This window comes from Mustela putorius, unplaced genomic scaffold (genome assembly GCF_011764305.1).
Source record: "Mustela putorius furo isolate JIRA1106 unplaced genomic scaffold, ASM1176430v1.1 tig00003976_pilon_pilon_pilon, whole genome shotgun sequence".
NCBI lineage: Eukaryota > Metazoa > Chordata > Mammalia > Carnivora > Mustelidae > Mustela > Mustela putorius.
This window is the reverse complement of record NW_025422118.1, coordinates 6,107,592-6,120,375: the sequence shown is the minus strand read 5'-3', so window position 1 is coordinate 6,120,375 and position 12,784 is coordinate 6,107,592. Positions and strand designations below refer to the sequence as shown.

The following is a 12,784-nucleotide window of genomic DNA, read 5'->3' as shown; positions in this document are numbered from 1 at the left end:
GGCAGTGAGCTGTAAGCACTCTTGGTTAAGTCAAGGAATTGGACCAAAACACAAAATCTATACATAGCCATTGGAAAATGACTGCAAAAACTCCTCTGAAGGAAGTCCTTGTTGTCTAAGACTCCCAGACTCCTTCTCCCCCATATTTTCCATGAAAGTGTTGCAACCTAGCTGAATAACAGTGTACAGATTCCCAGGGCTCTGAACAGTTTGACAAATTTGCAGCCTTCTGTAATTCCATGTGGAAGGGGCATCATTCCGGAACTGTGTGGATGCCTCAAAGGCACAGTTGGCACTTTTAGAGGAGCATGGCTGGGCCACACATGCTGCCCTCATAGTATTAGTGCCACTGGTCCTGAAGGGATTTGGGCTCTGCTTCCCTAAGCCTTGGGGCTGGAGGGTGGTCCTCATAAACCCCATCAAGCTCTCAGAGAGATAAAACCACATCAGTGATAGTTTAACATTGAGCATGTGGGTAGACAATGAATTTCCTAAAGGGTTAGGCAGCATTCAGCCTTAACTGAGCCAGCAATCCAGTCAGAAGACTTTTCTGCGAAGGTGGCTCTGTCATGGAAAGGACTTTATCACTGTCTGTCATTGATATGTTACTTTGCCAGTAATTAATGACTCGGAGTGTCAGGCAGGAGGTGACTTTGGTGAACTGGACCTGTCTGCAGGATACATTTTAAATAGGGTGAAGGTCCCCATTCTCCTCAGAGATCCCTAGATGGCAGGCAGCTTTGCGCCTTAAATTAAACTGGGGCCTTAACTAAACTCCACTGGCCCCCAGAGGTAGGAACAAAGTCACCAACTCTGTTTAGAGCTAGTGGGAAGGGCAGGATGGGCAGAGAAGAGCTGAGAGAGTAGAAATAAAAATAAATGAGCACAGAATGTCAGCCAGCATAGCAAACACAAACTTGGTCATGGGAGCCAGCAGCTGGGCCTCTCCCCATTCACCATAGGTCCTGTGATCACACTGAGAAGCAGCACTGCCTCTGAGGGTATCTTCAGATATTGTATCAGTGGGCTTCTCAGTGGGAGAGGATAATTTAGTCCTCCTAGAAAAGGAAATAAGCTATGTAAAAACTCAGGAGTCTTTCCCACAGTGAAGTCTGTAGGAGAGAGAAAATCCACACACTGTGCCTGATCCAGGGGAGAGTCACACGAGGTCACAAGCATAACAATCGAGCTTCAGGGCAAACCTTTCTATCAAGGGGACTGGCTTGGGTCTTGACCCTCTGCATATCTATTTACCTAGTGGCATTCTGCCTCAGCTATTGAATCTTTAATGATTCATGGCACAACAAAATGAACACACTTTAATACTATTTGGATCTCCAGTCCTAAATCCCTGGCCATGATGAGCCGAGCTAGACCACTGAAAATGATCAGGTCATACTGCCCACTCTTGATTCCCTTGTCCCTAGGTCTGGTGGTACTGGGTCCACTTGGATCTCTAAAGATGGGGGTGACTTTCCATTGTCCAGCCACACAGAAAGAAAGAGCCCACAGGCCAGGTCTGGGCCTCCAATTCTATCATCTGGAGTCTTCTGTGTACCATTTGATCTTGGCTGGCCTCCTGACCTTACATATGGTCTCCTGGAATTGAGAGCAGTAGCCTCAGAGAAGAGACCATTTATCCTCTGGCACTGAAACATCTGGGAGCCACCACTGTGTAGCTGCAGCATACATCCGTCCATACTCCAGTTTCTTCTCCATACATATTGGAGCACCAATATGGGAAAGAAAGCACAGCTCTTGGTCTTAAAGTTAGGACAGCAGTTGTGGGCTCCATGGCTATCACTCCCTCTAGCACATTCCCATGGAAGCTGCCACTAAGGATCACAGTTCTCTGCCTCCAGATCACACCCACAGGTCTTTTTCAACACAGACCTCAAGGCAACTTCTGCCAATAAATTTTCTTGCTAGAATAATGTTAATAATCATAGCAAAAGCTGTGATAGGAAGAGTAATTACATCTTTGAAGCACTTACTTTGGACCTAAGTCTTTGCTACAATACCTTGTTTAATTCTTCTTTCAACCCAAATAGGAGAATACATTATGAGCCTCATTTTACAAATCAAGATTCTGAGGTTTAGCAGGAGAATGAAGTGCCACAATTACAGCCCTTACAGATGACAAACTGGTTTTTGAACCCCACTGTGTATGATTCCCAAGTTAGACCTCACTGTCACAGTCCGCTGTCCTTCCAGAAAGCTCTTTCTGTGATTATGCGTATCCTTCCAGTGCACTGATTTTCAAGTTTTGCTTAAAGGAACCCGCCCCCTGGGTGCTCAGTAGGCGCTGAACAGACAAGCAGGGAGGGGCCCAGGGTGCACCTACCCCATCATGCCCCCTGCCTGCACCTGTCTCTTCAATCAAAATGACTGCTTTCATCTGTGCTGTGCGTGAGGCTTCTGCCTAGGATTTGATGTGAAGTAGGATTTCCGTTGTTAAGAAGACTTAGAAAACCACTCCCTAAAAGTTAGAATATATGACCAACGGAGAGGGAGACATAAAATGAAAGGACCAGAATCCTTTACTCTTCTAAGACAGATTTTCAGTTTCCAGTCAAGAATACTGTATGAGAAACAAGAGTCCACCATCCCGCCCCATTCTACATGTGCTTTTTGTCCCATAGCTTCCCCCCCGCCAAAGAATACCCTCCAGGGGGTTCTTCCAATGTGCTGTCCAGCTCAATGAACCAAGAGATCTGTTTTCCACTGATGCATGGTCGGAAATTATAATTAGAGGTCTGTTTCCTTGATGCCTACACCACACAGGCGTGTATGGGGAATATAGAAGCATTCAGAACAGACTCCCTCAGGAAAAGGTTAGTTATCACCTCATCCAAGTCAGAAACAAGATGAGATCACCAGTCTTGACTCCGACTTCTCCCCCTTTTTCTCCATTCCCCCTTAATAAATGCAAAGGAATGAATGTGCACGTCCCAAGGATAGAACAAAGCCTGAATGTTACTAATATAATTAATTAATTTGTGATTGATTAATTAATTAATCTCACAAATTAATGTGATTTGTGAGAGATACCACAGATGAGCTAAAAGTTAAAACACTTTGGGCTGCAACATTTTCTCACCCTGGAAGTCCAAATTTTAGTAAACCTGATTATATTAGAAATACTATCGAAGTTTAAAGGTCTTCACATATTTGAAGCACATTTCAACTTTCTTATTTTCCTGAGAAAGAAAAAAGAAAAGGAAAGGAGGGGGAAGAAGGGAGGAAAAAGAAGGATCAATACCATAGAACTCTGAATAATAAGAATATTAGATGAGCTCATGGAGTAAGGGTGACATGTAAATCCTTTTATTTTCCCCAATATAGAATTGCAATCCTTTTGATGTCAAAACTGAAGAAATGATATATTCAAAATCTAAGCCTCTCTCAGTTAAATATGTAAAGTACATGTTTCCCCAGAGCCCTTGACACCAGGATAACCCTAGAATTTACACCTTTTCTTTAATCAGTGGGGAATTATTCTAACAGCATTACGTCTAATCACTCTATACTATGGTCACTTGTTCTTAAACGGATTGTGGCTCAACCTGGATTTACATCCCCTGTTCATGCGTGGATTTCACGAGCTGATTCCATAAGCACACTTCTGGGTGGTAGCAAAATGGAACAGAGAAGTAAGGAGACCATCAGTCAGGGAATCTCTTCAGTCAGGATGTTGGAAGGAAAAGGCATTTGAAGTCATCTTTTAACCTAAAAACTATTTTAAAGCTTATTTTCCTGTTTCATATAGCTTATATTGTTTCCCAGACCCTCTTATCCCAATGGCTTCTACATTTTACCAGCAATATTTGTTTATTTGTTAAAAACTGACTACCAACTGCAGTCAATATTCTTACAGTTGTTGAACATCTGCCTTGTTCAATGTACCCCTGAGGGCATGAATATTAAATAGACAAAGTCTGTCCTCTGAAAGACCGTATCATTTAAGGAAGTGCTGCCACAGAGGGTAATCTAAGCACCAACCAGTGTCAGAACCACCAGAGGTGACCTTTAAATTTCTGATTCCCCCTCCTCTCTATACAGTCTGATCCACTAGATCTTGGATCCCAGAAATCTACACTCTTGAACACCCTTCCAGGCGATCCTAATACATGAGAACAGAATTGCATAATGTGTGTGATATATCTCATTTCATCCCACAAACAATGCTCAAAGATGGTACTGTCATGTCAACTTTAAAGGTTATAAAACTTCCTGAGAAAATACATCAGTTGTTCAAAGGTACTCAGTTAGGACATGGCAGTCCCAAGATTCAAAGCCAGGAATGTTTCAGACAAACTCCTAACTAGAAAATACAGAAGGATGAAATGGAGCAACAGTCAGTGTCTGTGAGATCACCAAAAAAGGAAAACTTCTTTCTGATGAGACGACCAGCATAGAGTTTGCCAGTCAGAGGGCTTGATGAGTTATCGGTCAGATGTTCCAAAGCAAAGGTATGGAGGAGTGCATATGTAGCATGAGCAGCAGATAGACTGTCGTGCGCTGCAGGGCACGATTAATGGAGGGGATGATCTTGGTTTCACAGTAAGGGTATGACATTTAAGGTTTGAGGATGTGGGCAGCATGATTTGATTCATGTCCTAGAGAATCTCTCTGGAAACATTTTGAACATGAATTGCAAGTAAGAATAAAAACAATATAGGAAGACTAGCAAATAGGCCCCTATCATAATTCAGTCTACAGAAGAGAAGTCCCTGAACTTAGAGAAAGTAAATGGCAAAATTTCTATGACAGTAGCAATTGAGGTCATTCCTATTCTTTTTCATAAAAACAAAACTATTGACTTTTATATAGGTAATAGATAAACATGTAACTCCTCCTGTCTATTGGAGTAAAAGTCTAATTTAGATAAAACAAAATGTTGAAAATTTAAAACACTATGTATTCAATAGATTTGGGAAAATCTAATGGGTAATATATTACAGTGCTATTTACATGTATGCCACTGCCTAGTTCACACTAAATACGGTGGGAATCCTTTGGGAAAGTATTTTAAGAACATGGTTAGGGTTATTCAGACTCAAAGTATTTGCAAAATAAGAAGATGTCCCACATGTCCTCCTTTGGTTTCATTTTGATGCCAAAGATTCCAAAATTCTATTAATTTATTCAACACCTACAATTTGTATAGTACAAAAGAACTAAGGGAGACCTAAATATTAATAAGCCCAAGTCAATACCTGTCCTCATGTAGGTCACAATCAAAAGGAGGAGACCATCAGCCAGGGGATCCTTTCAGTCAGGACATTAGGAAGGAAAAGGCACTTGAAGTCATCTTTTAACCTATTTAATATAAGTAGACTCACATCCAGAAGATTCAGCTACAGATGACAGTAATAGTATCAGTAGTCCCCTAAGGAAAAATCTACAGAAATCACATTAAGTACATAGTTTTAAAAACATATTGATGATTATAAGGGTATCTGTGGCCCAACATACTTCTCTGGTTTTTTTTGGAAGAGGGGACATCCTTGGTGTTAGCATCATTACCCATTTTCTTCTTGTGCCACAGTGTAAGCCAAGAGGGAGCAGGAACTGGGTCAGTGTTATTTTCTCTGTACTTTGCCTAACCCAGTGTCCTACCTGAACTGAGAGCTTTTAGTTGATTTTAATAATAATGACAGACCCTGTTTTGCCTCACTGCGTCCATTTTAAACAGCGATGCCCCCTAAGTCTGCAAAACTTTACCTCTTACGTCCACAGTGTCTGTGCTCACTCTTCTGACTTTGCACGTGGCTTGTCCTTGCTTTCCAGGCCTTCTACAATTATCATGTCCTGGAATTACTTCAGATGCTGGTTACAGGAGGGATAAGTTCTCAAATGGAACAACACGTTGATAGGAGTGTCTGTGGGCTGACAAACCATGGTGCTTCAGTGACGTCTGAAAGAATGCGGTGTAAACTGGGGATTCTGTCCTTAAATGAAACTATTTTGTCAGACATTAAAGTGAGTCTACTCTTATCATAATAAAGGTTCCCTCTTCCTTACTACTCTGGGTTTCTGAAAATGATTCAGGCTCTTTGGGTTCCTAGATGGCTTAGAGCATAGAAATAATACCAAAAGCTAATAAAACCATGTATTCATAGAATATTTTAAAATTTAAAGTGCATTTTCATGTATCATATTTATTTTTTTACAACAATTCCGGGAGGCAGCTATTATTATCCTCATCTTCCAGATAAAAAAAATCCAAGTATGCAGGAAGCATCTGAGAAATATAATAACTTCGTACCTTAGCAAGTTTATTAATAATTATTATAACTAATATTTACTGAGCATGCTCCCTGTGCTTGTCTGCTTTGTTGTTGTTGTTTACTTAATTTGTCCAAGGATTTATATGGTAGGCATTGTTATTAATTGCACTGAACAGATCAAGAAACTGAGACTCAGAGAAACAAGGACTTGCCTGAGGCCACATCGTGTCCCACTGGAAAAGCAGGGAACCCTCCAAGGCAGTCTGACTCAGGCTCTTCTCTCTCTTCCTATACCTGAGCTGATAAAGAAATCTGATCATGTCAGTTTAAGTCAGGCAAAGGGTTTCTGTGTTTGGGTCTAAGACTCTGATTGGGCTAGCCAGGGGAAAATGCTTGCATTTTCTAAACCCACTGAGCTAGTGAGCAGTGGATTATGGCAAGGGGAGAAGGTCATTATGGCAAAGTCATGGGGCATCTGTGTGTTTGGGCAATGAGTAATGCAATGGGTCATATACTTATCAGTGCCTTTTGGTCTGGCTTTGGTTGACATTACATTTAGCCCTCTACCAGTGTCTAGAACAGGACATTTTTTTTTATTAATTTTTTATTTTTTATAAACATATTTTTATCCCCAGGGGTACAGGTCTGTAAATCACCAGGTTTACACACTTCACAGGAGAAGAATAAATAGAACAGGACATTTTAAGGACATATTTTTTGTTTGTTCAGAGGACATCAGCAAAGCCCCCTTCACATGGAGCAGGCTCTTCCAGGTCTCTGCACCTGATATGTCCTGATAGATACTGCCAAAGAGGGAAAAACCCCATGCTTTGTACATCTGAATTCCAGGTGCAAATAACATGGCAAAGTTCTCTTAGCACATTCTGGTCCTTTGCATTTCTGTGGTCCTGGGCTCCTCCCCTGAGACTGACTTGTGAGTGATTATAAGCCCAGAACAACTGCTGCTGGCAACCTCTTGTCAGTATCAGAGGTGACAGGAGACTGGGCAACATTGCTCTCCTTCCTTTCTCTACTTGAATCTGGTCCTCACCTTGTTTTCTACCCTAGCGAATCACATAATGAGACAAACTGTTCTCATGTGACTTCATTGAATCCATTTGCTGCTGCTTTGACCCTGCTGTCTACCCATCATGCCCTTGTTGGCTAAAGACTGAGAGCAGTGTCAAGAGGAATGCTTGCAACTATAAACTGTGATAGAGTAGGATGAGAAGATCACTCTCTGGAGGTCACTGAACATCCCAACCCATTATATAGATTGAAAACTGAATTTCCCAATATTTTACTAATTGTTACTTCTATAACGGTTACCAAAATAGCAATAGTAATAAAAACTAGATAACAACATGTATGGCATGCCCACAAGAGGCTCTTGAAAGTCCACAGTGATAAAAATAATCACTGGGATTAGATGCTCAAAACTTATAAACCTAAATTCCTACTTAACACTGCCACCATAAAAGATATTTGGAAATGGATTTTGGGTCTTCCAAACTTTTAGTGCAAGGAAAGAAAATAGCTTTCCAGTAAGTGCTTGTTATTGCTTAATTAAAGTACCAACAGACACATGTTTTTCTCTTTTCTCCCCAGCCAAGACAGACATTTGGGCAACTGTTCTGTGGCTCAATAGATAATTTTGGAATCCTGTGCCTTGGTTTATACCGCATGATAGATGAAGAGGAGAACAAGCCGGAACAAAATAGGGGAGTATGCTTGCTCAGAGAGTGCTACCCTTCTATCCAAACAAGAATCGAAGTTACTTTATTCAATATGAGAGAAGTCCAGAGATCAGGGTTCATAATTACAAAGAAGGGTCCAGGGGAAGCAGACAGTGATGTAGGAAGAAGGAACCTGGGTATAAATAACATAAATGAACTGATGATCTGGCTAATACTGACCATGTAAGGAGAATGGTGTCTGTGTCTCCAGTGAACTGTGAGATGTAGACCCAGACTTTAAATCGGGATTCTTTTGTAACTTACCTCTCATCCATGTCCATGTGACTTTTAAAAAAGATTTATTTATTTATTTATTTGTATTATGTTCAGTTAGCTGACCTATATCATTAGATCTTGATGTAGTGTTCAACAATTCATTAATTGAATATAACACCAAGTGCTTATCCCATGTGTCCTCTCTAATATCTGTCACCCAGTCACCCCATCTCCTCACCCCGCTCCCTTTTGTAACCCTCAATTTGGTTCCTGAAGTCCAGAGTCTTTTATGGTTTGTCTCCCTCTCTGATTTCTTTCCATTCAGGCTTCCCTCCCTTCCCCTATGGTCCTCTGATCTATTCCTTACGTTCCACATATGAGTGAAACCATATGATAATTGTCTTTCTTTGCTTGACTTATTTCACTTAGCATAATCCCCTCCAGTTCCAGCCATGTCAACGCAGATAGTAAGTATTCATTCTTTCTGATGGATGAGTAATATTCCATCGTACAAATGGACCACATCTTCTTTATCCATTCGTCTGTTGAAGGACATCTCAGCTCCTTCTACAGTTTGGCTATTCTTGACATTGCTGTTATGAACTTTGGGGCGCATGTGCTCCTTCTTTTTACTACAGCTGTATTTTTGGGCAAATAGCTAGTAGTGCAATTGGTGGGTATAGCTCTATTTTTAATATCTTGAGGTTCCATACTGTTTTCAAGAGTGGCTGTATCAGCTTATCTATGAGACTTCTTAAAGGTGAAAGCCACTGTCCACATTGGAAAGATTTATTTCTTTTCTGTTGGACTCATTGGGTAAATGTTTATTGACTGGCTCATTTCTAGCACACTGTGTTTTACATGTATAAATTAGGGGAGTGATATGCTCAGATTTCAGTTGAAAGAGCAATCTGACCACAGTGTAGGAGAGCATAAAGGAAATGCATGTGGAGAGGAGGGGGAAAGAGAGTATACAATCTACAGAAAACACAATAATATATGTCCAAACTGAGATCCTCACAGTGGGATCGGACAGGATTCAGTAGAAGAAGGAGAAATTAAGAAAGAGTGGAGAAAGATTGAAGGAAACTTGTTTTCCTTTCTGAGGAGAACAAAATCAAGATACTCAAAGTGGGGTAGTTTTTTTTTTATTTTTAAGATTTTATTTATTTATTTGACACACACAGATCAAAAGTAGGCAGAGAGGCAGGTGGAGAGAGAGGAGGAAATAGGCTCCCTACAGAGCAGAAAGCCTGACACAGGGCTCGATTCCAGGACCCTGGGATCATGACCCAAGTCAAAGGCAGAGGCTTTAACCCACTGAGCCACCCAGGCGCCGCTAAAGTGAGGTAGTCTTGAATGGAAAGAAGACTTTTCTACTCATCAGAGAAAGGAAGAAAAAGAATGTGTGCCAAGACAAACATAGCCATAGGTGAGGGCTGTACTCAAAGGAATTTGTGAAGTATAGGCATAGCCATTGATGAGATGATAGTGACACCAGAGTTTGAAAGAGAATGTGTCCTAAGTGCCAGACACCTAAATAAACATGGAGGTCTATAGATGACACCAGTGAATTGAGAGGGAAGGTGATACAGCTATAGAGCATTAATCACAAAGACGCTGAGGGAGCAGTGATGTTCTGGAAGCAGCACTGCAAAGCATGAATGATGCTGGTTTCTCTCTCTCTCTCTCTCTGCTTGAACTCCATGCCCTTGCTCCAACACCTCCAAAAAACCCATGGAGCTCTGTAATTGGGAGAATGTGCAGCCCATACTTGAGAGAACCCCAGGAAGGAAATGATATTTCTGTTTCAAAGGGAGTATTTGACTATAATAGGCCTTGCTCAAACTATTATAGACATTACAGGGGATTCAGTGGGAAAGATATAAGGGGGAAGATTATTCAGCAAAAACGAAGTCAGAGGTGCTTTCAGATGGTTGTTCTGTAAAGAAAAGGTGACCATTTGGGGCAGCGATGAAGAAATGCAGGATAAAAACCATGAAAGTTTATTCTGCCTCAATGTTCTGACCTGAATGCTGGTGTGTTAATTAATTTAACTCACATTATTGAGGATTTGCCATGTGCCTGATACGGGGCTAAGATATCCTGCTTCCTGGGAAGTCATCTTATACAGTCCAGGCTCTTGGTGTTCTTTAAGACTCATTGACATTCACTATTTGCTTTCTAGTCAAAGTTTCAAATAAAACTTCAATTTAATATTCTTCCCCCTCACACTGGACACTCGACATTGTGAAAGTTGGTGACACAAGTATTAGGATAGGCCTAAGGTAGAATTGAAAAAGCTGGAAGTATGTAATACTCTGATTTTGATAAATCTTGGCCAAGTGCTCAATATTGGGATGACTGAATTCATTAGAGTAGTCGATATTAAAGGCAGGGAAACCTGGAGTCCAAAAGACCATTAGACATAAGTCAGTCCCCATCTCTATATATCCTTCTCCCATTAAAATGTTGAGCAAATCGCGGCCCAAGGAAGGGAGATGCCATGCCAAACCCAGGTCAGAGATTCTTGGGTTTGGAGGCAGGAGTAAATGTTAGTCTCCCGGTTACTAGTCTAGGACTTCTGTTGCCCTGTGCCAGAAGTATTTACTCTTAATAAGAAACCAATGAAGCCAAGCAGAACAAAAAACATTTCCTCCTCGGGCCCAGCAGAAAGACTTTCTTGTTTGGACCTTTGCCTGGAGCCACAACCGTCCGGCTGCAGAGGCTCCAGAGTCATCTTTGGCTTTTCTTACAGGTTTGTGATCACCCGGCCATGCAATACTTTTAAGCTCCTGTCCTCGGATCTTGTGTTTTGTGCCATCCCTTTCAGCACTTCTTGTTACAAATTGGATACTACATCTCCAAGTCCCTATGAAACGATAAATATAGTGCCAACATCAGAGAAAACTACAAACACAAATCAGTCTTCTACCATTAACCCAGTCAGTCAGACAACAACACAACCTTCGACGACATCCGTTCATTATTTGGAGCCAAAAACTAGTTCCATTAGTGATTCTAAGCAAACTGTATTGACTCAGAGCAGTAAACTACCATCCCAGACATATTTAGGTGAAACTGAAACCACGAGAGAAAATGCGAAGGAAAAAATGAAGGAAAGCACAGAGGAGAATGCCCCTGCTTCTTCAAAACCAAACTAAGGCCTGTTGATATTCTCCACAAGCTCCCAGCTCACTACTTATAAAGCATCTCCAGAGATGGTGACTTTGAACAAGAAAATAAAAATGGAAGCATGCCACTTCTGTGCCCTTTGGTTAGTGGTGGATCAGCAAACCCACAGTGGGGAAAGACAAAAGTCTGATCCAATCCCACTGGATCTAGAGTGATAAATAAAGAAATGCATAACGAATGCTCTGTAAGGAAAGTTCATTGCTCTGTGTCCGTTGTCCCTCGAGCAGGAAACGTTAAACTGAGCTGTGTTAAAGAGGTCCTTCAGTACTTGTTGGGTTCATCCGGTCAGGGTATATAAGCCATCAAGATTTAAAAAAATGAGAAGGACTTAGACACAGGAGATGAGAAATAAAGAATCTTACATTCTTTATCCTCAAGCAGGCAAATAGTAAACGAGTGTATTATCTCCTCCTTTTATTCCCCATTCATTTTCTTTCTTCATCTCTTTCTATAGAAGGTGAGAAAGAGCAGATGGGCAGATGTTGGTTTGAATTGGAAACCAGTCTGCGTATAACTAAGACCAGCACAAGAATGGGTATTAGAGTATCCTGGGATGGGGTGCCTAGGTAAAGTCAGGTAGACAGATATAGACAACCTCCCAAACTCCCTAATCTGAGAATAAAGACCTCATTGCATAAAAGGTATAAAACATCTCCCCATGTTCCAAAATGAACCATTTACTCCCAATGGGTTATTTGTAAGCAACACCTTCTTGTGTGACAGATACAACACAAGTAAAAGGAAAGACAAAATAATGAATCACTTCTTTTTTTTTTTTTAAAGATTTTAATTAGTAGGCAGAGAGGTAGGCAGAGAGAGACAGAGAAGCAGGCTCCTTGCTTGTGGAGCAGAGAGCCAGATGCGGGGCTCGATCCCACAACCCTGAGATTATGACCTGAGTCGAAGGCAGAGGCTTAACCCACTGAGCCACCCAGAAGCCCCTGAATCACATTTCTAATACATTATTTTACATAGTGTTTATGATGTTCTTGACATTTTTAACAACATATTTTCTTATTTAGTATTACCACCATTTTACAAAGGAAGAAACTATGTCACCAATAGGGTTGCTGGATAAAAGAAAGGGTACCCAATTAAATTTGAATTTCAGATAATGAGTAAATTTTTAATATGATGCATCCAAATTAGTATACTTTGCTAGCAAGTGATCACATCAACATTTAAACCTGATTGACTTAACTCCAGCACTTACAGACATTCAGCATCTAAGCATACAAATAAATGAAACAAAACTAAAAGAAAAACAAAACACTCTGTGACACCTGGGTGGCTCAGTGGGTTAAGCCTCTGCCTTCAGCTCAGGTCATGATCTCAGGGTCCTGAGATCGAGCCCTACATCGGGGTCTCTGCTCTACGGGGAGCCTGCTCCCACCCCTCCCTCCC

At 41.1% G+C, this 12,784-nt stretch overlaps 1 protein-coding gene across 2 annotated transcripts in view; it reads left to right on the top strand.

Moving 5' to 3' along the window:
* KCNU1 (potassium calcium-activated channel subfamily U member 1) overlaps positions 1 to 11,690 on the top strand; it is a 144,875-nt gene extending 133,185 nt beyond the window's left edge. For both annotated transcript variants that reach the window (XM_013059246.2, XM_013059245.2), the window contains exons 25-27: positions 5,794 to 5,985; positions 7,842 to 7,954; positions 10,944 to 11,690. In XM_013059246.2, coding sequence (XP_012914700.1) covers positions 5,794 to 5,985; positions 7,842 to 7,954; positions 10,944 to 11,349 — 711 coding nt within the window. In that variant the 3' untranslated portion in view covers positions 11,350 to 11,690. The remainder of the gene's footprint in view (positions 1 to 5,793; positions 5,986 to 7,841; positions 7,955 to 10,943) is intronic.
* Positions 11,691 to 12,784: the final 1,094 nt, after the last annotated feature.